The 24498-nt window shown below is 41.1% G+C and overlaps 1 protein-coding gene across 11 annotated transcripts in view; it reads left to right on the forward strand.

Annotated features, from left to right (window-relative positions):
- The window catches only part of ANKRD44 (ankyrin repeat domain 44), a 145586-nt gene that overhangs the window by 83545 nt on the left and 37543 nt on the right, over positions 1-24498 (forward strand). For 7 of the 11 annotated variants that reach the window (XM_063342502.1, XM_063342510.1, XM_063342503.1 and 4 more), the window contains exons 5-14: positions 1540-1740; positions 3851-3938; positions 6259-6401; positions 7806-8018; positions 9466-9544; positions 12751-12865; positions 16357-16439; positions 17725-17842; positions 20285-20353; positions 21115-21255. In XM_063342502.1, coding sequence (XP_063198572.1) covers positions 1540-1740; positions 3851-3938; positions 6259-6401; positions 7806-8018; positions 9466-9544; positions 12751-12865; positions 16357-16439; positions 17725-17842; positions 20285-20353; positions 21115-21255 — 1250 coding nt within the window. The remainder of the gene's footprint in view (positions 1-1539; positions 1741-3850; positions 3939-6258; positions 6402-7805; positions 8019-9465; positions 9545-12750; positions 12866-16356; positions 16440-17724; positions 17843-20284; positions 20354-21114; positions 21256-24498) is intronic. The other 4 variants (XM_063342508.1, XM_063342506.1, XM_063342507.1 and 1 more) reach the window with 1 other exon arrangement.

Here is a 24498-nt window from a genome sequence, read left to right on the forward strand (position 1 = left end):
AAATTAAAACTTCTTCATAAGGTTTTTAACACTTTAATCCCAAATCTGATAGAGCAGCAGACTTGCAGAAGTAAACAAAAATGTATAAATTTTTTTTTGAAAAGGCTAATTAATTTTAGCTTAGATTTTTCAGACCTTACTATTTACTTCTAAAAATTCTCCTTTAACTTCTTCCTTCCTTCCTTAAGAGTCAAAGTGCATGAATTTTCCTGCAGACTTCATGTCCCAGCTGGGTAGGTCTCCAGTGAATTCCATTTAAATGACTTTTAAAGTAGTAGGCCTGTAATTTAAAAAAAGAAAATCCTATTGAGACATCAACAGTGATATATCATTGCAACTCTTACAGCACCAGTAATGTCACTAAGTGAACAAATCTGTTAGAGGACAGTTTGTGAGATGGCTGTGGAAAATGAAATTGCTGAGATCGGTTGAGGACAAAGAACTAAAACTCCTAGTAATGGATGTATTGTTGATACAGACTGCAGGCACTCTCCTGGGCCATTCTAGATACAAAAGTGCTATTTAAACACACTGTATGTGTTTGTTATTCATTAATAAAATTTTGGCTGGGCTTACCAGAAAACTTTTCAGTTTATGTGAAAAAGAATAAGGTACTATGTAGGACCAGGACTCTCCCACTTACCAGCTGTGAGTTGTAATTCGCAGACAAGGCTACTGTGTCCCGGTGGCTCCTTTGTATTTTGTTTTTTTTGTGGGGGGAAAAAAAGGCAGAAGAAACAAAATGTAATTTTGAGAGAGTCTTTTTTTTTTTTTTTTTTTCATTTGACTTGCATAAGGGCAGATGCGTGAGTAGAGGCAGAAAAGAACGGGTTGTGAATTCTCTAGTGAGACAGTCTCTCAAGAGAGAACAGTACGTTTTCTCGCTGGGAAATATTCACTTCTAACCAACAAAATTAACCTTAAAAGATGTTGTTTGGTCTCAGGCTGACAGAATGGATGTTGCAGTGAAGGCTCTTGGCCTGTGCTCAGCCCTCAGGGAGGGAAGGAATGCTAATGCTAACTTGGGGACACCAGCATCAACCCTTGGCTGTGATTCTCATGTTTTTGCAAAGCTAAAATTTTATTTTCACATATTCTGTTTTATTTTCTCCTTTTTCCTGTTTACAAATAAAACTTAGAGCGATTTGCTATGCTTTTCATTTTTTAAATAATTTGTGTAACAGTGAGCTCAAATGAATAAATTCATCTCTTCAATGAGAGCACAGTTATGATGACTGAGATACTGAAGGTTAATCAACCGAACAGGTTGGGCGTAGGCAGCTTTGCATGTCCTAAAAATCCAATTGGGAAATTTTGATTGTGAGGACACTGCTCTAAATGACAGGAAAGGTGGCATTTGAATCAACAATACCATTTCTCTAACCTGGGAGGTTGTTTAGATAAATGTTGTTCTCTTTCCCTCCTCCTGGCCATGTCCGCTATGCGTAAGTAATATGGATAGGTAATATCACCAAGCTGTCAGGAACGTGGGCATTTATTCAAAGTGCTTGTTTATGGGTATAACTGTTGCTGTTGCAGGAAGCAGTGCAAGTATTGATTAAGCACTCAGCCGATGTCAATGCTCGGGACAAGAACTGGCAGACACCATTGCACGTGGCTGCTGCAAACAAGGCAGTGAAGTGTGCGGAAGTCATCATCCCCATGCTGAGCAGTGTCAATGTCTCTGACCGCGGCGGGCGGACAGCGTTGCACCATGCAGCTCTGAATGGCCACATTGAGGTGAGTTGTTTACGTGTGTAATTGATAGTCGAGGGAGGCGATCCTGCTCTTGTGAGACCCCACCTGGAGTAGTGCGTCCAGCTCTGGGGACCCCAACGTAAGCGAGTCCAGAGGAGGGCCGCAAAAATGATCCAAGGGCTGGAGCACCTCTCCTTTGAAGACAGGCTGAGAGAGTTGGGGCTGTTCAGCCTGGAGAAGAGAAGGCTCTGGGGAGACCTTACAGCAGCCTTCTGGTACCTGAAGGGGGCCTACAGGAAAAATGGGGAGGGACTCTTTGTCAGGCAGTGTAATGATAGGACGAGGGGTAACGGTTTCAAACTGAAGGAGGGTAGATTTAGATTAGGTATTAGGAAGAAATTCTTCACTGTGAGGGTGGTGAGGCACTGGAACAGGTTGCCCAGGGAAGCTGTGGATGCCCCATCCCTGGAAGTGTTCAAGGCCAGGCTCGATGAGGCTTTGAGCAACGTGGTCTAGTGGGAGGTGTCCCTGCCCATGGCAGGGGGGGTGGAACTAGATGATCTTTAAGGTCCTTTCCAACTCAAACTGTTCTATGATTCTGTGATTTATTTTCCTGATTCAAACAGTTGGCTTGCTGTGGCTGGGTCTAGACGGAGCCCCATATCCCCTCCCCCCACAATTCCTATCATTCAGCTGTTTTCCAAACTGTGTGCCAGGTTTCCTACCTGCAGAAATGAAAGAATGGCTGGAAAGTACTTGTAGAAAGCCGGCATGCAAGTGTGCATGCAAACTTGGAGAGCTGGTTGCACCAGCGGCTCTGGCAGCTCAAGTGTGTGCTTGGCTCTTTTGAGCTTGACTGCCTGTGAAAATAAGAGCAGCATAATGGAAAGAAAGGAAAACTGGGGGATTCATTTCATACTGAAGAAATGTTCAGCTGTGTGAGATCCAGTCAGTCTGCTTTTCTAATTAGTCTTCTGGAAAATGTGCTTCTGTTTTTTCTACTTATCTTACACAAGCAAACCCTTCTAGTCTAATTACTACTTCTATATGAAAAAACACGCTTGTAAATAAAGCCCGTATGTAAAGGGTTTTGCTAGTGTCTTTAGATCTGGGTGAAAGGATCCTCATTTGCCCGTTCCTGAAGACCTGAAGATCTAGGTATGGAATAAAAACTTTGAGTGAAAGAGTAGGATTCTGTCAGCAAATGTTGATCAGCTGTACTATAATTAAAGGAAGGAAGAGGAATTGTGGTTCCTGTAAAACAATTATGATGTTCGGCCTTTAAAATACTGCACTGTAGGAAAAAGATAGTAATGCTTGAGTCTAACCATCATAACCTAAAGCTCCTGAGCTTTTGGATAGAAAGTATCAGAAACGTTAACTGACTATATGCTGTTAGCTGATCTCTTTACTGTGGCAAAGCAGTGTATGAGAAGACGACGATTGTGCTGCTCTGTAATTTATGATTTTAGAATGTTTTGCTGGAAAAGACAGCTGTTGAATGTGTTTTCCATTTAGTTTTCTGTCTCTTTTTTCCTGATTTTTCTTACCTTTAACGTTGGATGATAGGCAATGGGGAAGGCAGCTTTTCACCTCTTAGTGATGCTATCTAAAGAGCCAGCGTCATATGCAAAGCAGCCTGGTGCCCATCCACACTGCCATAGGCACCTGGGAACTTAATGAAAATCACTGTGCCATGCTAAGAAATTGACGCTCCTTGTTGAAAGATCAGGCAGATACTAGGATTTGTTACCTCACCAGTCTGGAGGAATCTTGTCCCAATCCACAAGAAACCCCCTTAAATTGGTCTTAACTTAGAGCAATGTTTCTCTTCCAGGCCTGTTTCTCTTCCAGGTTGTTTGCCAAGCTCAGTTTGAAGCACACTGGAGTAGCAGTGCCCTGCGTGCTCTCAGCCAAATCTGTGGACACAGAACTTGTTCTGGTTACTTGTGACCGTCACCAGTCCTTGTCATTAATGCACACAGCTTCGAACAGTATTTGTGTAGTTCACGAATTTATCACTCAAAAGCAGGATTTTGAGATCCTAACTTTATTGCTAGAATGATGACTATGGAATATGAAGATGAAATGATGAATAGGTTATCGAGTGTGTGACCTACAGGGTTGGCTTACTTGCTGTTGTTATTTCTAGATGGTGAACTTGCTCTTAGCCAAGGGGGCAAACATCAATGCTTTTGACAAAAAGGACAGAAGAGCTCTTCACTGGGCAGCGTACATGGGTAAGGCTCAGGCTGTTGCTCCTTCTTTTTAACTTCCTGTTGACAAGCCAACAACATGTTTTAAAATGGACAAGAGCAGACCAGGCCATGGAAAGTGAGTGTTGTAGTTACCCTGAAGAAGGAAGGGTTCAGCCGATCTAAATACACAGTGTCCATTTACGATTTTGCAGCTGGTGAGGACTTGGCTGTGCTTTCCTTTTAAAGACAATTAATGTGAGCTTTTTGTGTTGCTTTTTTCCTTTTTTTTTTTTTCCCCTTTTTTTTCACCCTGACTCTTAAGTCCAGCCTAAAGTATGTTTGGGCTTGACAAAATACAGGTTATGTTTGTGGCTCTTTCTTTTTTTTTTTTTTTGCTAAAAACTACTTTATATAAAATGCAGATAAATACAATCATAAATTTTGCTGTTTATCTCTGTTTATAAGTAGCTAAGTTATGCTATTGTTAGGAAGTGCTTCATAGCCTTTCCTCCTGTTAGGAGCAAATTGTCATCTTTTATTCTAGAGTGGACAAGAGCAACTGATTCATCTGTTCAGGACATCAGTGGTATTACCAAATACTACTTGAATAAATCGATTGACCTTATTATTCCTTTCAAGTTAAAGGAAAATGTCTCATTGTGAATTATTATGATTTAAAAATGCTAAAACAAGATTGCCTGTGATAGTGGTCACTCCTGTTCAAGAGCTTTCATGCTGGCCATGCAGTGTATTCCAGATCATAGTTCATGAAGTGTTGTGTGCCCTCTGCCAGGAGCTCTTTCATCTCACCTGTCAAATTCTTAATTTTAATCCTGGCACTTTTGGAAATGAGATAATAGGAGACTTCAAACTGTGAGAAAAGCATATTGTGGGTTTTTTTGATAGGCACGGACAGATGGAAAGACTCTTGCCAACGAATGTGATTTGGCTTTTGAGCTAGTGAGCTTTGAACTCCACTATGTAAAAGTGAAAGGCTTTTACACTGTGCTGTGCAACTCCACATTTCTTTTGCTCTTCATTCTTTTCACGAATTTATGATGTGCTTTTCAAAATGTTTAGATAACATTTAAGGTCTAAATTAGCAATGGGATTTAGGAGTCTCTAGTGTAATTTGGACAGAATTTAAATAATGAGATCTGAGTATCTTATCCTGTAAATTCTCTTGTAATTTCTTGACTGGTTACATATCTTTGGGCACTTTGGACTTTGTCCGTAAAGTGTCCCAGGTCCTGCACATCACCAAAAGCTGCCTCTGTCATGAAAGTGCTGTACAGCTCAGGTGATGCACAATGTTATATGGTGTTTGACAGAACAAATTATTCTAAGACAGCCAGCTCTGCTTCGACACGAAGCAATAAGGCCTACTCCTCAGTTAGCCTTGATTTAATTTTGGTGGTTAGGGCACTATCTGGGAAGGCAGGCCAGATTTGAAACTTTCAGGGAGAGGAGGAAACTGAAGATACAGGAGGGTTTTAAGTTGCATTTTGAGATGCTCAGCTCTTCCCCTGTGTTCTGTAGGGAGATCCTAATTCAGGAGTAGGGATTTCACTCCTGAAGACAGATGTCCCATTCATCTGGCAGTCAGCTCTCAATCTGCATGACTCTTGAGGCAATTATTTGAGTTTGCAGACTAAGTATGTGTGTATAGACAATAAGTTCAGATTGAAACATTTTTAGACCTATATTCAGGATTTTTTGCAGAGTTTTGTGTTAATGATACAGCTTTGGAGAGCCAAAAACCTGATACAAAGATCAGTGGATTCAGTAGAAAATCTTGTGTTTGTATTGGTAGGCTTTGGATCAGATTCTGCATTCACTTTTTTTCTGTGTCCTCGATTGTGCTGGAGAAGAGGATACCATCATTTTATCATTTATTAAAGTTATTTTGTATTGCTAACAAAAAATGACCAGTGTTAGCAATTGTGTCTGCAGATGGCATCAACAAGATGCTGTTTTGGGAGATTTGTATTGTCACGCTCCTGTGCTCTGTTCTTCCTGGAACACGGAGAATAAACCACAAACTTCTTAATTTTAGAAAAATAAATGGGGAAGAGGTAAGGTTTTGTTCTTTTAATGACTGGAAAACTAAGTCAGTAAAGAGAATTTTAACACATCTGGTGAAGGTGAATGCGTATTGCGTGGATTTCTTGACAAGGCCTGGAGCTAGGATTAAGAACATTTACGAAAATGTTTGTTTGGTTTTTTTTCCCCCTCCTAAAACTGTAGGAGCATTGTGAAACACCAACGAAAGGGGCAGTGCATTAGCAAGAAAGCAGTAATTTGGGAGAAGTGATGCTGTAGGATGGTATACTCATCGATTACTCTCTCTCATCTTTTGAAGGTCACCTGGAAGTTGTTGCCTTGCTGATTAATCATGGTGCAGAGGTGACTTGTAAAGACAAGAAGGGTTACACCCCACTTCATGCAGCTGCATCCAATGGGCAGATTAACATTGTGAAACACCTCCTTAACCTGGGGGTAGAGGTACGTGATAACGTGCTCTTTGTGGCTTCCATGTTTCTCTGTATGTGGAGATACTCCTTTCTTATGGATGCTGCTGCAGACATTGGCAGAGCTTTTAAAGACAATAGTTCCCATTTTCTGGACCATGAAAGAACCTTTGTGCTTCATGTGGCTTATGAGTTCAAGAGCAGGAAACAATCTGGAATAAAAAATGCCTGGTATGGACAGTAAATTGCAAGCTACCTTGCTGAAGAAATCAGGAAATATATGCTGTTCCTGCAGAGGAAGATGGAATAATGAAATTTCCTTTGGCTCGGCATTCTCTTTGATATGATGAGCGGTTGTTCTCAACACTGCGTACTTTACTAAACTGCAGTTCAAGTTGTTTAAATTTAGGAACCTGTATTTCCTCTGTAGCTGATGGAGGGAAGGAGAAGGATTATTTTCACTCTGGAAAAGAACTTTTTTTCAGGGCACAGACTTCTCTTAGTGTAATATTGTCAACTCAGTGGTTCAAAGCAGCAGTGACATGACCAGAAGAGCCTGCAGTGGTTCATCAGAGATGTCAGATAAAGCCATTGCATTTGCCAGCTTTATAACCAGCCGAGTTGACCTGCCAAAAAAATGTCAGAAGTCTGTGTTCACAGGCTGTTGACTGTGAAGTTGAAGGGGAATAGGCGTTTCCTGTTATTAGCAGTACTATGCTAATAACTACCTTTAACTTCCATATTGTCCACCACTGGGGATATGATCTTTGAGACACCTTTGTTTTGTGGAAGAGTATTCACGTCATCCGCAAGTCTTTTGTACAATCCGTCTTGTCCTATTTTACAGAACAGCAGTTGAATACTAAGCCATACGTCAAGAAGTAACATAATCGTAATTACATCTTTATAATACTGAGCTACTGAAAGTGGTTTCTTGTTGAAGTGTAAATGGCTGTAGTTTCACCTTCCCTTCACTCAGACACCTTCACTGCCTTCTGAAAAGAATTCTGTGGAAAGAGGTCTTAAGCCTGATTCTGTTCACAAAAATGAAATAGTCAATGTTTTAATTTTTTTTTTTTAATAAAGATTGTGAGCTTTTTATTTATCCTACTTTCCCACTTATATGTAAAAGCTTTTTGTTACATCTTGTTAGGACTTTTTTCATCATTATCATCATTACATAGTCCTGCTATCAGCTTTAGGCTTCACACTGGCTTTTAGAAATTGCCAGTAGGATAAAAAGTTAATAATAGTAAAGGTAAAGCATTCCAAATTAAGCTCTCTGGGAATATATTTTTGTCAATGAAATTTTCTGGTGAGAAATATACCCTATGACAGTTCAAGCCTCCAGCTATTTCCATTTGTAGTATGTGATGCATTATGTAAAACGGTAAGTTGATGTCTGTAATTTTAACTGTGTCTCCTTGTCTCGTTTTAGATTGATGAAATGAACATCTATGGAAATACTGCACTTCACATTGCCTGTTACAATGGTCAGGATTCTGTTGTTAATGAGCTGATTGACTATGGTGCTAATGTAAATCAGCCTAATAATAACGGATTCACTCCCTTGCATTTTGCTGCTGCCTCCACTCATGGAGCACTGTGTCTTGAACTGCTGGTGAATAATGGGGCAGACGTTAACATTCAGGTAAAACTTGCATTGCAGCTCTTCAGTTTTACTTTATCTTATTTTGCCCACCTCAGGAGACTGGAAACTATAACAATGAGTACAGCATGGCTTTAAATCCTTGATGGAAGTAGAGTGACGCTGAGAACGTTGATCATTAAACTGCTTGGATGAGATTGCTTCCCAGCAGAGGAGCTCTCAGTGCCTTGATAAATATAATGACAGCCTTAAAATCTAGGCCAGCCACTCTCCTGAAGGCATGAACCACTACTAAAATATAGTCCCAGGAGCTCTGTTAAAATGTTATCTCAGGGAGTGGTGACCAGTGAAGGAACTATTCCTTTCTGGTGTTTTCCTTCCCTCTACAATATGGATTTAATTAAACTTGATTCTAAAAAGTTCCTTTTGACTTTCCTGGGGAAGTAAGAACTGAAAGTTATTTGTTTACCTATTTTAGAGCCTGAGTTTACAAAGTTTGATTCTGTTTAGGATATCTGAATGCTCTTGAGATACAATTGACACATCTTGATGAAGTTGAAAGGGACCTGCTGCTATCCAACAGAGGGTACTGGTAGTTACTAGAAGACTTGAGATCTCCGGGTTCATATAAGTTTTTGACTATTGTACTTTAAATTCTGTGTGTTTCAGTTTCCCATCTGTAAAACTGGTCTCCTAGCACTTAACACCTCTGGCAAGTCCCTTGAGATCAGTGAATAGTCAGTGCACTATTTAAACACAGAATTATTAAAATGAAATTAGGGATTGTGCTTGCCAATGAACGTGAAACTCCGTGCCAGTAAACATGAAGTGATGCATGTAATGAGGCTGGTACCCTTCCCTTGCTATTTTCTCAGCTCCTTGGCTTCCCCAGTCTCAGTTTCTTTCTCTAGAACTCAAACCATTGATCTCTACTCATTGCACCTTTCCTTTCATATGCTCTCCCTGTTTTCTGATGGTCTTTTGTGGACATCCTATTTTTGATTGTGTGGAAACTTATTAACCAAACCTTTTTAATAGAGTGGCTTTTACTCTGGGATGTATCTATAAAATGCAAATTGACAAACGGGATATAGTTCTTGAATCTCTCAGAGACTGCTCCTACTTAGCTTTCTGGTTCCTTTGCTGTTATTTCCCTCGTTACAAGGGTTAGGGAAAATAATGACTGAATGGGAAATGTTACTTAAAAATAATATTCAAGAGTAGTATCTCTAGGTTTCTAGCAGGTATTGCATACAGCCAGGCTGTAAGGACAGGCTTCACTCCAGCCCATTTTCTACTCATTACTGAGTTTTACTTATATACTTATACCTTCTGCATTTACCATCATGTATAGATTCAGTCCAATAGACTTTTGAATCCAGTGGAGGTTTTATCTGAAGAATAGCTGTTGGATGTTGAGCTGAGACACTTCAAATTTTACCAGTGCTTTATGTGCTAAATGGTTGTTTTTATGTTTTGTTTCTGTTAGAGTAAGGATGGGAAGAGCCCACTGCACATGACAGCTGTCCATGGGAGGTTCACGCGGTCGCAGACCCTCATTCAGAATGGTGAGTTTCTGAGCCTGTTCAACAACTCTCCAAAAGATTAGGTATTTCTGAGGTTGCAATTTTTAGTTGTTCTGATGCAGAGTGCCAAAAGACTGCTCTGAGAGCTGCTTAGCTCTCTCCATCAATTTCTGGCTTCGAGCTGCGCTGACAGCTCTCATTCCAGTGTGTCATGACAAGTTGAGATTTTGGTTGTTAACAAAATCCCATAAGCCTCCAGCCAGTGGTGGTCCAGCTGGTCTGTTGTCATTCTTAATGTCAAAACAAGAATTCAAAGCTGTATTTAGGTCTTTTTTTTTCTTTTTTCTGCTGAGAAGCAAGCACAACTTTCTTTCTAAAATTATTTAAAAACTAAAAAAAGAAAAAGTTTCTAGTTGTCCTCCCATGGGAGGTTCCCTGGTGTTCTTAGAGCTCAGCCCATTTTCTCTACCCTCCACTCATCAGCTGTACTCCTCTCACCTCCCTTAGCTCCACTGCTCGCTGCTGTCTTCATTAAGTGTTGAATAAATACTCAGGAGGGTGGGCCAGCACCACCTTGTTTGTTCTGGCATAGCCAGCATTCCTGATGATCAGTCATTTGTCAGGTATCTCTTTTGTCCAAGAATACTACAGAGTATAACAAATATTATTGTTGGAGATCTGGTAGAGGCCTGTTTCTGATCGACAGAGGTTGCTGTTACTGATTGTTTTACTTATGCTTCCCAGCTTTAGCCACTATACCAGTCAGGGTGGGCTGGGTTGGCTGGTTGGTTGGTTTTTTCGTTTGTTTTCCAAAATCCTAACCTTGGAATTTAAGCGTGAGGTGTTGAAGATGACTGAACAGTTATGCTGTAAATGTAATGACACATTTACACCAGATTTTATTTTAAAATGGAGGTCTTCAGTACATTATTCTTCTTTCAGGTCATCATGCAAATTGTTGTCATATCGCTCCTTGGATAAATGAAATAGTAATAATAAAAGAAGTTTGGACAAACTGGAAGAAACTGTGCTTTAATGCAATTTTTAGTTGCCTAGTCAAATATACTTTCTGACTTACAGCTGTTGTTTGCTGTCGGTTGGATTTGTGTGTGAAAGGACTGGCAGTTTATCTGTCCTTCACGCCTCTCTATTCCTCTTCAAGTTATGTGGTTTTCGCTTCTTCACTTTCTTCATTTGCTGCCCCACTAATTTTAGTATTGTACACAGGTCTGATTGCAAGTGACTTTATGCCTCATTGCCAGGGAATATTGTGGAAGAGAGAAATGTCAATGATTTAAAGAAATGGAGATTCATTCTGCAGTACTTCATGATGTCTCAATTTCTGGCTGCTGTCTCTAGCGACTTGTAGGGGAAGAATGGATTACCTTAAAATTGGAAAGTTGCAAATGTGATACCTATTTTTAAAAATGGGGAAAAAGAAAAGTTGGGAAATCTTACACAGGTCAGCCAAAATTCTGAAACGAGCGAATGAACAAACTGTTTATAAACACTTAGGGAGCAGTGGGCAATATCTGGCATAGATTTCTCAAGAGTAAAAGATGCTGAAACATTATAATTCCCTTCTACACCAGGGTAATAGGCTTTCTGAACACAGCACAATCCTCTGAGTTTTCTGTGGGCAGGTGATGATTGTGGACACCTCCGCTGGTGAAGGCTCCAGGGAACCTGATCTGGCATTTCACTGACCTTTATTTACTGTAAGAAAATGCTGTGTAGTGCTTTACTAGAACTTTTCTTGTTGCAGTTATGGCCTGTTATCTCTTGTGAATAGTGGACATGCAGTAAATATTACCATATCCTGATGTTAGCATGACTTTTTACATGCTTTCATAAAGTATTCTCACAGCAAACTAGTGGAGTATTAATATGTTACAGTGTTGGTGCATAACTAGTTGAAAAACTACACTCAGAGGTTAGTAATACATGGATTGTTGAAATGGAAGGTGTAGTGAGGGGGTTTTCAGTTTCCCTCCGGGGTCTGGAACTATCCGTATTTTCATTAACAGCTTGGATAGTGGAATAGAAAATGTGCTTTTAACATTTGGAGAAAACATGAAGTTGGGAGACTTAGTTTGACAGAACATGGAGTCAGAATGGAAAACGATCCTGTGAAATTGGAGACAGACATTATAATGCAAGCAAAGCAAAGGAAAGATCCCCCAGACAGGCAGGAGTATCATTTCGACAAGTTCGGAATGGCAACAGCCAGGTGTTTACAGTAAGGCTCCTCAAGTAAGGACCTGGGGTTTACAGAGGATCAGAAGCTTGTTGACCACAAGTCAACAGTGTCATGGTGCTTAAAAAAAAATAATCAACAACGTACATGGTGCTGTACAATGTACAGGAGTGTAGAGATAGGAGAGTAGCCAGCAGGCATGAAGTAATCCTTTTGCTCAACTCAGCGTTGGGAGACGTCAGCTGTAGTACTGTTTCTGGCTTTTGACATTTTACTTGCAGAAGAATGTGGGCCAGCTGGAGAGGACTAGGGAAGGACGAGAATAGTTGGAGTGCAACAAACCTGACTTAGGAGGACAGACTGAAAAAAATTACAGTTCCTTGGTCCAAAAAGAAAAGAAGGACTTGACAGCAATCTTTGCATGGTGAAAAGCCACAGTAAAGAAGAAATAATCTATTTTTCCTGCTTATGAGAATAAAACATGAGATGACAGGCTTAAATTGCAAGAGGAAAAGTTCTACTTAAGCACTGTTTGGTTGTTCTTTTGTAAGACACAGAGAAAGCACAGAACACGCTTGCTGTTTGCGGTGTGTTCCTGTTGGCCTCTTGAATGAACTCTACTTAACTTTGTTGTCTTACAGGTAAGGTTCAGTGGCAGTGTCTTTACGAATCAGGGCAGAGTTTTAGCAGTTTATTTTTTTTTTTACTTTAATTCAAGGCATCTGTTTGTACCTTTAGATGAGGAGCAAATCTGAATGATGTACTTGACATACGTTGTATGTCATCCTGTTCTCCTGTTTCCCACCACTTTCACCCACCACTTTGGGGAGGGGGGAAAATGCTGCTGCTGGAGAGGGAGGTGAAAATGCTGCTGTCAGACCACGTTCAGTACCAGCGGCTGACAGCTTGCTTTGTGCTGCGTCTCGGTCTCTGAATTCAATGTCTCTGGCTGGACTGCTTATGCTGCATTCTCTAGAGAGAAATAATGTTTGTGGCCCCTGGTTCATGCTTAACCTTCCAGTGTTAAACTGTATGAAAATGTCTTTTGCAGGAGGGGAAATCGACTGCGTTGATAAGGATGGTAACACCCCTCTGCACGTGGCTGCAAGATACGGACATGAGCTTTTGATTAACACCCTCATAACCAGCGGAGCTGACACTGCCAAGTAAGTGGCTGAAGTGGAGCTGTTTCTAATGATCAGGTGTTATGTCCGATGCCTGGAAACAGTTCACTCCTCAGGTTCCGAAGTGTGAAGTTTAAAATGGATAAGCATAATTGTACTGTACTTCAGTGGGTGACCTGGGGCTAAAATATGAACACTTGGGAAGTGCAGAGGGGAAGGAAGCCCTGCTAAGTTCCAGTTATGCGGTTACAGGTAGTGCAAGTATGGCTGCTTTTTCCTAAAGCATTGATGTGGCACAGTGGCATATAATGTACGTATGTATATAAAGATCACAGTTATTCCATAAAGTCTATAGCAAAAAGTTTGTACGGGAAACATAATTGAAAAAAATTCAGGTGCTTTCCAAGGGAATTGTGTGCGCATTCCTTAGTACCTAAGCTAGCCTAACGTTTAGTGACATGGTGATTATTATTATCTTGTATCTTTTGGTATGATGTAAGATAATCAATAGAAAAGCAGTATTGCAAAGCAGATGTTACTAAGTATTTCTGATCTCAGTGTAACTAGAGCCTGCCTTGATGTTGCATGGTTTCTGATATTCATGTGGCTGAAATAATAGGACTGCTTTTATCTGATTTGTAGGTTTGGGAGTCTTTTTTTGGCTAGAAGGACAGACAGGTGAAATTAGACACATTTCTAAATGTACTTTCTGCTTCAATTCACATTTTTTTTTCTTTTGCACACATGTCAAGGCTGTACCCACAACATGATAAGTATTGTCATCTCAAACATTGGCAGATGCGTGATTTTTAAGAGTACTTGAGTATTGGTTAGTTATGTTCAGGCTCTTACGGCCTGTCAAAAGAAAATAGCAAACCTGAAGGTAAACAAAGGGGTATAAGACCAGAGTAATGCAAGGCCATGAAGGATATCTGTACCAGGTGTTCAACAGCAGTATCTGATTTCATTAATGTAAGTTCTTGGCAATTAGCTCCAGATGTCTCCAAAATATAATTTAAGAGTCTTCTGCCTAGAACCTACCATAGAAATCAGTGACCTCGCTTGGCTTACCTAGTTAGGAAAACCTGCTTTCAGATGCCAATGAGCTGGTTTTAATTTTGAAGATACATACAGCTTCCAGTATTTTGTTTATTTGCTTGACGATGTTTAAGCAAGTGGCACATTTGCCCTTATTCCTTTATCAAGTACGACCATCCCCATGCAAACTCAAAAGGTGGAACAGATCTTCAATTGGCATGGATAATGGAATTCCACAGGCTTCATCTGACGTCACTGGATTTTATTAACACGGCCAACATGAAGATCTTGGTGTCTAAATAGACATGTATTTTTGCTAGCTCTTTCTCCCACACACTAAGTCCCAGTCTGTCTCTTATCTTTAGGTTTAAGTGGAAAATGAGATGCAGTGGGATAGCCCACTCTTGGAATCAGGGTTGTCCAGTTAGGAATTTCTATTTCACACGTGGGTGACTGGAACACTGATCGAATAAAATACTTTTTCCAGCAGCAGAAATAAGTGAAATGAAAAGTTGGCTCAGAGATACCGAGCAGATCCAAATGATGCTACTGTGCTAAACAAGGAGCATTGAAACGCTGGGAATGGGCTTTCGTATGTGCTGCATGTAAATAACTCTGGCTGAGCTCCCTGAACTGGCTTTGAAAAGAAAACTCTGCAGCACTGTTAGCAACAACTGCAGACAGCTCAGTCAGTCTTTGAGGTAACTGCGTTTAAAGGGAGACTGTGTAGGTGATGGGAGGAACCAGTGTGAACAGTGCTATAGAAGTGTGACACTGGTTAGCAGATGTGCAGATAATGTATTTCGATGGAAACCAGCCAAAACATGTGCTGGGTGGAAATCTTGACCAAAAAGAAGAAAAATATTGCTCTAGATAACTAGGTGGAAGAGGAGATAGAGGGAAATGGGTGTAGGAAGAAGGACGGCAATACAGAATGTCCAATGTTGGCTTGAATAAATGAATCCACAGCTAAAAAATGCAACCTGTTTATACAGATGCAGCTGCTTGGTGGAGCTTCTGCTGTTTCCTTCAAAGAATAGGCTGTCAGATCAACTTTCAATAGATTTACTCTAAGATGTAAATACTGACGCTAGCAAAATTAAAATTTGTACAGCACCACAAGTCACTCCCTGATGTAGTGAAGCAGCAAGGAGGACAAATTTGATGTGAAGACAGAGGAAGGATGGGCCTGTGGATTCTGGAAAGAATGAATTTTTAAAAGCTAACCAAAACTAGTTAAATACGTATAAAATGCTGGAGGGAGCAAGATGTCCTTAGAAACATCCACGTTTATTTTTGTCTAAGGCTTCATAAGGAAATATGATTTGTAGTGAATCTTGCAGAAAGACAGGTTTCTGCATCTTTGGATCTGTATGTGAAATCCTCTTCCACGAGGTGGTCATAGTTTCCCAGCCACCAATAGTCTTGCAGAAATGAAGGGCAGATACGAATCCATCTGCTATTGTTCAAGAGTTGGTCCTTTTTCAAAAATATATCTGCTGAAGCAGGCAGTAGGTGATAATCTTGTTGAGATAGTTGGTTTCAGAGGCTCTGTGTTTATGTGCACTTGGAGGACTGCCAGGAGGATATTTCTAGAATAACAAGATGCTATTCGCAAAACAATGCTAAATGACCCAAAAGTCTTCTAAGACAGTAAATAGCGGCATGCTTAGGGGCTGAACTGGGATGATTTGCTGGTGTTAATAAAAGCTGCTGAGCACTCAGCTTATTTAAAAACTATGTGGTTGCCTGAGAGATTTAGCCTAATGATAGGTGCCTACTTTTTTTTCACCCAGCATGTCTGCCCTGAGAAGTTTATGGTGTAATTGGAAAGAGGGTCATGTGTTAAACGGGCGGAAATTTGGAAGGCCTTATGAGGGGAGTAGCTGCAGCAAATGGGAAAATGAGATGTTTAGTTCTTAGGATGCGGGAAGAAAACTGCAAGTGTCACAGCAGCCTAAAGGAGAGCATGAAGAAGAGTCATCAGCTACCCCAGCCCCAGGGGAAAGAGAGGGAAGGAGGGGAGGCTTTGCAAACCCACACGAGAGTTATCTAAAGGATGTTAACTGCAGGAAAAATGGATTTTAGAAATAATACTGAACAGATTTTGGCATTTACTTTTACCTCAGAATGGCAGCTGCAGTATGTGTAGCTGATGCAGAAATTTGTGCATCTCAGACCAGGAAATTAACTCCGAGCAATATCTGCTCTGTTGCTCCCTCCCTTACCTCGGCTTTCATCTTGAATTCTTAGAAACCTTCCTGCCACATTCTCTTCAAAGCATAAAGAATGCCAAGGTTTTGCTGTATCAGAGTATTTTCAACTCCCAAGAAGGCTGGTAAGGAAATATAGCCTAAAAATAACACGATACGAAGAATCTTCCTCAAAAAGGGTCAAAAATGCTGCCTTTGTGGAAGGAGCTTTTGATGCGTTGTGTCTGTACGCAACCCGTGTTTTCACAGGGCTCTGTGTAATGAGGCTGTTGTGCCTTTCAGGTGTGGGATCCACAACATGTTCCCTTTACACTTGGCAGCGCTGAATGCTCACTCGGACTGCTGCAGGAAGTTGTTGTCATCGGGTAAGTAAATCCCGCAGTGTCTGTGGAGCTGGAGTAGTGTGTGTCGCTGCTGCTTACGGCCCTTTTATGCTCATTGTTGTGAATCGTTCAAATGAAAGACTTCCTGTGCTGCCGTGCTGGGCTGTGTGCTGCGGTGCGCGGGAGCGTGCGAGGCTTTCCTAACGGCATGCTGGTACTTCCTCTGTTGTTTGTGCCCAAAGCCCTTTTCTCCTGGTAGGCTCAGAGGGTTTATATTAATTCACCGGGAGGAGGGAGGAAATTTAGGACCCTTTTTCAAACTGTAGGAGTATAATACACCCTTTTGGTTTGGGTTCCCCCCACCCAAAGAAATAATTCAAGAAATTATCTCCTCGGGGCCTGCACTGGCGCAGGTATTTACATCTCACTGACGATGATATATTGTAAATACAGCTAAAGTGTGTTTCTGAATCCAACCCGAGTAAAGGCTGGCCAAAGCTCTCTGGGCACGAGAGCAGAAATGAGTGAAAGTGTAGTGTCAAGAGAGCAGTCTCGGGATCCTCACCAGAGCCCAAAGCAGAAGCAGCAGGAGTTTCCTGACACAGCTGTTTCAAAAGGGGCAATAATCAGGTGCCAAATCCCAAATTCTTGTTTTCCAGGCAAGAGTTCCCATGAGTCAAAAAAACACGAGGCAGATCATATGCTTTTTCTAGAAAATTGCTTCATTACTTAACGAGTAAAATGTCCTACAACTACTTTTTTCCCTAAATTTGAGTCCTGTAGGATATAAAAAAAGTGTGAAATATGGCAATTGCGTACCCCATTACATTAAACCTTGTTGCGCTCTAGCCTTGACCACCAGATCAGGAAGGAGGAGAAAAAGCTCTGGGTGACCGGAGTTAATACTGCCAGGCTTCTGTCTTTGGCCTTGTGCATCTCGATGAATATCCCTGCGGGCTCCCGGAAGCCTCTTTCCAACCTGAAAACCTCATGCAATAAAAATGGCCCCATTTCATGTTCAGACTGACTCTGTGGTTTTTCCTCGTTTCTTCACGTTTTCTGTCTTCGTGTCCTGCTGTCGCAGTCCTCTTGATAAGTATCTGCCTCATAAATGCCTGTCACATGGTTTTAAATAGGGATGTGGCGCAGAGCTGGATGCGGAAATAGATGCTCGTCGACTTTGCAGCTCTTTTTATAGAGCTGCCAAACTGGAGCAGCCGCTCGCTGTTCCCGTGACAACCTCTTTCTGACTGTAGTTGCTTGCGTTCTGTTTTTTCCTAACTAACTGATTTTTCTGTCTCTGCAATGTTTCTTGTGGTTTAACTAGGACAAAAGTATAGCATAGTGTCCTTGTTTAGTAATGAGCACGTGCTGTCTGCAGGCTTTGAAATAGACACCCCTGATAGTTTTGGAAGAACGTGCCTCCACGCTGCCGCTGCAGGAGGGTGAGTAGCTGGAACTGTGGCTGTTGTAAGTTATTTTGTGGCTTCATTGCAGATTCCGTGCCAGCCAACTTGACTGTGCCATCCACAGAGGAATGTGTTGTGGTGCAAGGGAAGCAAAGCTGTCTGATGTCAAATTTTGGTCACTTGAGGCTGTCTTTTCCCACAGCCCTCATGTAGGGGTTGCTTGCAAAGTAAAGGTGGTGATCGGATCCCCTCTACCACAGACAGCCGGGTGTGATTTGAAGCATAGGGAGGCGGAGGGTAAAACTTTCCCTTTTCAAGCTCCTGTGAAGACTGCTTCAGCTTTGGGTGAGGGTGCTGCACGCTCACCCAGGCTGTCTCTTGGCCACAACCATTGCTGAGGGCCAGCGGTCAGCAGGAAATCGTCATTTCCTAGGGCAAAGCCAGTGAGAAGAAGGGGCTGTGGCTCCTGGGATGCTGCTGGCAGGGGAGTTATTCCTGGCCTCCACCTGTGGGCTGTGTCCTTGTCTGAAAATGCAACTATGCAACAGTGCCCATCATCAGATTGCAACCCTGGAGTCCAAATGCAGCTCATCTCCCTCTTTCCCATTTTTCAAGTGCAAGTTTAAAAGTTTCTAAACTGAAAACCAACAAACCAAAACAACATCAAAAAAACAACCCACAAACAAACAGACAACCCCCCAACTTCCAAATTAGAAAGTTAAAAGACTCTTGTTCTCTCAGGGTGATACTTTCCTGATAAGTGCTGGGAAGCCAGAAATGGAAACAAATGAAAACTGAAATACGTCAATTTAAGTTGTAAAGGTCACATCCAGTTAGTTTAAATATTTCCCAATAATTGTCGGTGGAGTGCTGTGAAGTTAACCTAGCAAAAGGACAAAACATCTGGCAAGCACTGAGTTTTGACTCTGCTATTGGGGACTTGGTGTCTCAGAGAACAGCTGAAACGGAGCCTTAGCTAGAAGCTAGCCTGGATTCTCTGTGGTTATAGCAAGCAGAAATGGTCATCCATGGCGAATACTTGGCAGTCTTTCTGGAAGTTGTTTTTTCTTCTCAGTGGACCAAAATGTATATCACACAGTTTTCATTGTTACAAAAACCTGATCAAATTGATCCAAATACTGTTTTTATTATTCTTCTTGATAGTTGTCTCATCTTAATAGAGGAGGTATGACTGTTGCTTGGATGGAGATTATTATAGTATGGTTCAAATGCTACCTCTTTGATAAGGCTGCGCCCCAAAAGAATAATAAAAACAACCTGGAAGTCCTAAAGAGAAGGAGAGACCTCATAAGAAGCAAAAGTGGCTCATGAAAATAAACAATATTTTTCCAGTGGTTTACTACAATTGCCATCACTAACAAGTGTTTTTATTTTTAGTACATTGTGGTGAGTGTTCTGTAGCTATTTTTATGCAATAGCAATTTCGCGTAGGGATGAACATAAGCCAATATATTGCATCCAGTCTTTTTTTTTTCCCCTGGAGCTGGAGGCATTTGTTTTTTTCCTGACGCATGCCTGTTACTCCCATTGCATTAATGGGAGTTGCACGGGTAACAGGAAAAGAACAAACTTCAAAGGCCTGCTCATCTGTGAGCACAAACGATTTATTGCCCCTGTGAATGACAAGGAGTCTTGGACAATGCCGCACTTCTTGACATCATTTTCTGGCTGGAATCGTACATTTACTCGCTTGAATTACAAAAGATGTGAGAATTCAGCTGTTTTATTTTTTATCAAAAATCACCTGGCTTTAAACAAGATGAAGAAGCAGCTATGATGTGGTAAATTCTTTCAACAGATACAAGCAATGGAGTCCAACTCATCTGCTTATATAAATGCAGTATTGTTATTGACAATCACTTTAAATCGCTACGCTCTTTATTTAACAAAGCACTTGGGAGACGTGCTTAAATTTATCAATAGTCAACAAATCATATGAGAATAATCCAAGTAACTCGTGTGATTAAATCTCACTAAGTAAACAGGATTTGAGCAAAATGCGTACTGTTGAAAGCTTTGCTGAGCAGGGGTGGATTTCGTTAAATGTCACCTCTTCGTTATTAGACTGGCATTTTAAAAGCTAACGACAACTTTCTGTTAAAGTTCTCTTACAAAATACCAGTTCAGTGTGGGAAGCATTAGAGTACAGCTCCCATTGACAATCTCCTAACACACTGAATTCAGATCACGTTTACTGTGCTCTCTTTGGAAAATCAATGTTTTTTTCTTCTGCAGAAGAGAAGTTTGAAGTTTTCTAGAAGGAAAAACAGAAATAGTTTTTGAAAGCTTAATTTTCTGTTTGATTGAATTTCACGTTGTAGTTGGCTGTACCCTGGTTTTGCAGGGCAAATAATACGAAAATAGTTAGAGTAACTTTTTCCTCTTTGGGGGCAGGGGGCGACACAGATATAAACTTCTGATTTGTTCATGTTTTGTTTTCTTTACTTCTCTTTCCAGTAATGTTGAATGTATAAAACTCTTGCAAAGCAGTGGAGCAGATTTTAATAAGAAGGACAAATGTGGGAGGTAGGTAAATTACAAAGCTCATTTAAAAAAAAAAAAAACCACACAAAAAGAATCTGTCAGGCCAGGAAGAAAGACCACCTCAGTCTGGAAATCATACGTGCTATGAAAAATGACAGTAAAATAAACTAGGAGTTTGGCCTTCCCTGCAGAACTGTTGCTGCTGCAGTTACATACCAGACAGACAGGTGCAGATTTCATTAGAGACATGAAAGCCATCCCACTCTCTTGAGTCTTCTGTTTTAAAAATGTCACAGGTTTTTTGTTATTTTTTCCTTATTGCTTCTCTTATTGCCTAAGTTATTGTGCTTGTGTGCCCAAGACAACACCTGGGTTATGATGGGAGGATTGCTGCTATTTGACGTGCTTCCTAGAGGGTTTTTGTTTTTTTTTTTACTCGTTATGAAGTGTTGCTATGAGTGTTGCTATGCCAGCTAAATAAGATGCTGCGAGGGACACTGTGCTTTGCTCTGCCTCCCGACTGGAAGAAAGTAGCATGTATGCAGAGCAACAGCAGAGGCTGTCGGCAGGAATAGGTTGTTTGCAAGACACAGATTGAGGATCTGTATCCTATTAGGCTTTCTAGGAGCACCAGAACTTCCTGTTACCACAATATTTTGTTAAATTTGAATAACTTTGCATTTCATCACGGGAACATAAGGCACTGATATCAACTGCTGGAAATCTGTAGGAGTTAAGATTTATTGCTATTCTCAGTGGTGCATATTGGAATATGAGGTAACATATTGTCACTTATGTTCCAGGACACCTTTGCACTATGCAGCTGCAAATTGTCATTTCCACTGTATTGAGACGCTGGTGACAACAGGAGCCAATATTAATGAAACAGATGACTGGGGACGCACCCCTTTGCACTATGCTGCTGCTTCTGACATGGACCGAAAGTAAGAAAGCCTCTCTGTATTGCTTGTTTAAAGTGTATTGCTAAATCAGTGTCATTCTAGTCTCTTCATGAGGCTATGCCATTTGAGCCAAAACAATGATCCTGCTAGCAAAGGAATTTCTCTCAGATGTATGCATAACTCCACACTGAGTTGCTCCGACTATAAGCCACATCCCCAGATGATGTGGCATTTCAGCTCTATGGTTTACCTTCAATGTAAAACACAGTTTTGCAGCCATCCTGTCCTACTGAACTATTCTCACAGCGTTTTGTCTTCTGTTTTCCTCTGTGTGGTTTCCTCACAAGAGTAAGCTCAGAGAATTTTCTACATCTGCTTTGCAAGTCCATCAGAAGGGATGGAGCGAGAGACAGAAGAAGAAGAGGTTTTCCCAGATGGGCTGCTGTGACAGACAAACATCTGGCCATTCTGACAGGCTTTCTGGAAAAGATGGGATAAATTTACCCATCGGTCTCTCTCCACTGTCAGAGCTGATAAAAATGCTCACCCTGTCCAAACAGGTTCATTTTTAGAAACTTTAAAAAGAGAAAGGCCTGGGGAATATCCTTTGACAGAATGCACTGCTATTCTTGTGAGAAAGGGGGAAAACAGCTGCAAAACTTAGAAATCCTGTGGTTAGTGACTGCAATTTCTAATTCCCAGCTAGTTGCATATTTTGGCAATCTCTTCCTTATCATATACTGTATAAAACAGGCTCAATTATCCTGCTAGTTCTCTCTTAAAAACGTGTTGTGGTTTAACCCCAGCCAGCAACTAAGCACCACACAGCCACTCGCTTGCTCCCCCCCGATGGGGTGAGGAGAGAATTGGAAGAGTAAAAGTGAGAAAACTCATGGGTTGAGATAAAGACAGTTTAATAGGTAAAGCAAAAGCCACGCACGCAAGCAAAGCCAAGCAAGGAATTCATTCACCACTTCCCATCAGCAGGCAGGTGTTCAGCCATCTCCAGGAAAGCAGGGTTCCATCACTTGGGAAGACAAAATGCCATCCCTCCGAATGTCATCACTTCCTTCTTCTTCCCCCAGCTTTATATACTGAGCATGACGTCATAGGGTATGGAATAACCCTTTGGTCAGTTGGGGTCAGCTGTCCCAGCTGTGTCTCCTCCCAACTTTTTGTGCACTCCCAGCCCACTCGCTGGCAGGGTGGGGTGAGCAGCAGAAAAGACCTTGACTGCTTAGCAACAACCAAAACCACCAGTGTGCTATCAACATGATTCTCATCCCAAATCCAAAACATAGCACTGTACTAGCTACTAATAAGAAAGTCACCTCTATCCCAGCTGAAACCATGACATTAAGGAACTATTTTTTTGGTTTCTTGCATAGAGAGATCTGGTAAAAATACGTCTGTCTCATTTACAGCAGAATACCACCTCAAAGCTACTGCAGGAAAACTTAACGCTTAACTTTATTGTAGAAGTTTGGATGCCAGACCACAGCCTTGGTAGCTTCTTCATAATTTGCTGTGATAATACTGATATGAAAAATGTCTTCCCGCTCACCCTAAAACCTCACCAGTGCTGGGAAGAAGGCCGCAGGATCTTCAAAGATCTGTGCTTGGCATTACAAGCAGAGTAGGATTGTAGGAAGGCTTTCACCACAGGCCGTTTCTAATTCTGTCTTGCCAGGGTGGGGTGTTACTCGGGGTGTTGCGAGTGGTGATTCAGTGTGTGTTTTTCAGCTTTTGGCTCTTTCTAGGTGAGGCTCCAGCATGTAAATAAGCTCTTGGTTAACTTAAGGATGTAGCTACTTTCATGACTAATTAAAAAAAAATAACAAAAAGCTTACTTCAGTAACATCCTGAACATTGGCAGGAATATGTGGCCTTTATTTCCCCTCATAGTCCAAACCTAAATTGATTCTGATGTGGTGATGCTGTCTTCTCATTAAATTTTCCAGTTTGAGATGTTCTGGAAGAAGCCCTATTACATAGATGAAATGCTATTTGCAATCTGTGATTTTGTAGGTCAGCATTTATTGTTTTTCCTGCTGAATGGCAAAAAACTCCCAAGGTCAGGCAAACTGAGTCCAAAGAATATTCGTAATTATTTAACTTTGGATGTGGGCAGTTAATGAACAGGGAGAAGTCTTGGTGCAGAGAGGTTGCCCAACTGTTTCAACTATTTTGGTAGCTGTTGTTGCTTACGGTCTTCAGAAAATACCCTTTCCTGCAGTAGAAATCACAACAGCATTTTCATTAAATAGATAACTGCAGTTCCTGAGTATGTACTGTTTCTCCAGATCATTGCTTATTCTGTTCAGGGAATCTTATTTTGGGATCTCACTGATTCATGGTTAACTGAAAGCAGATGCAGGTAGGACTTCAGCGTAGCACGAATACTGTCTATAAACTTACAATGTTAATATTCAAGGGAGTTATTTTATTAATAATTAAGTTTTCTCTGAGTCAGTGGATGTCAGACAGACCCTGGGTTTGTAGAACAACCTGTCATTGCTAGCGCCTGCAGGAAGAATGTAAAATCTTGATATTACAAATGGGAAATTGCATATTAAAGAAAGAACGTACTGTTCTGCGTTGTGCAGAATCCAGGCTGGAATTTGCCTATTATATTTGGATTGAAATTAGCAAACCGTCCTTCAAGTTTTCAAGCTACTAATCCATGATGATAGCGGTTTATAAACTTACTCTGTGTTAGCCGTGGTGGCCAAGAAAGATCATAATCACAAGCTCATGATTGTAAGATCACAAATCTTAGTCTTCTGTCTGCCATCCATCCATCTGGGAAGCGGAGGTACCAAAAATGATTCGGGTGTGCAGGGATATGAAGACATGCTGAGCTCTTTGAAGAAACTAAAGAACCTGACTGGGAGATCTACACAGTGTTGCCAAGATATTTCACAGAAAGCGAGGAGAGTCCAACCCAGCTAATGCAGACCGATTAGTATCAGTGATTAAACTTGCTCTGCATCTTAAATGCTAGAGAAGAACCAGCAGGCTACTGTAGCAAGAAGCAAGTTGTGGTAATCCTGAGTTCCTCTCTGCAAAGGAAACAAAATGCGCAACATTGCTGTGGGAGAAACAGAAGGATCCGAGATAATCAAACTGTTTCTGATAGAAACCAGAATTTTCTGGTTTGGTTTTTTTTTTTTTTCTGGTTTTCTGGGGCAGTGAACTACCATGTTGTAGTTGTCTCCGTATCTTGCAAAATTTATTAGCTGCAGACCCATGTGGTACATTCACTTAACTTGTGTAATTCTTATT

This window comes from Chroicocephalus ridibundus, chromosome 7, assembly GCF_963924245.1.
Source record: "Chroicocephalus ridibundus chromosome 7, bChrRid1.1, whole genome shotgun sequence".
In the NCBI taxonomy this organism is placed as follows: Eukaryota; Metazoa; Chordata; class Aves; order Charadriiformes; family Laridae; genus Chroicocephalus; species Chroicocephalus ridibundus.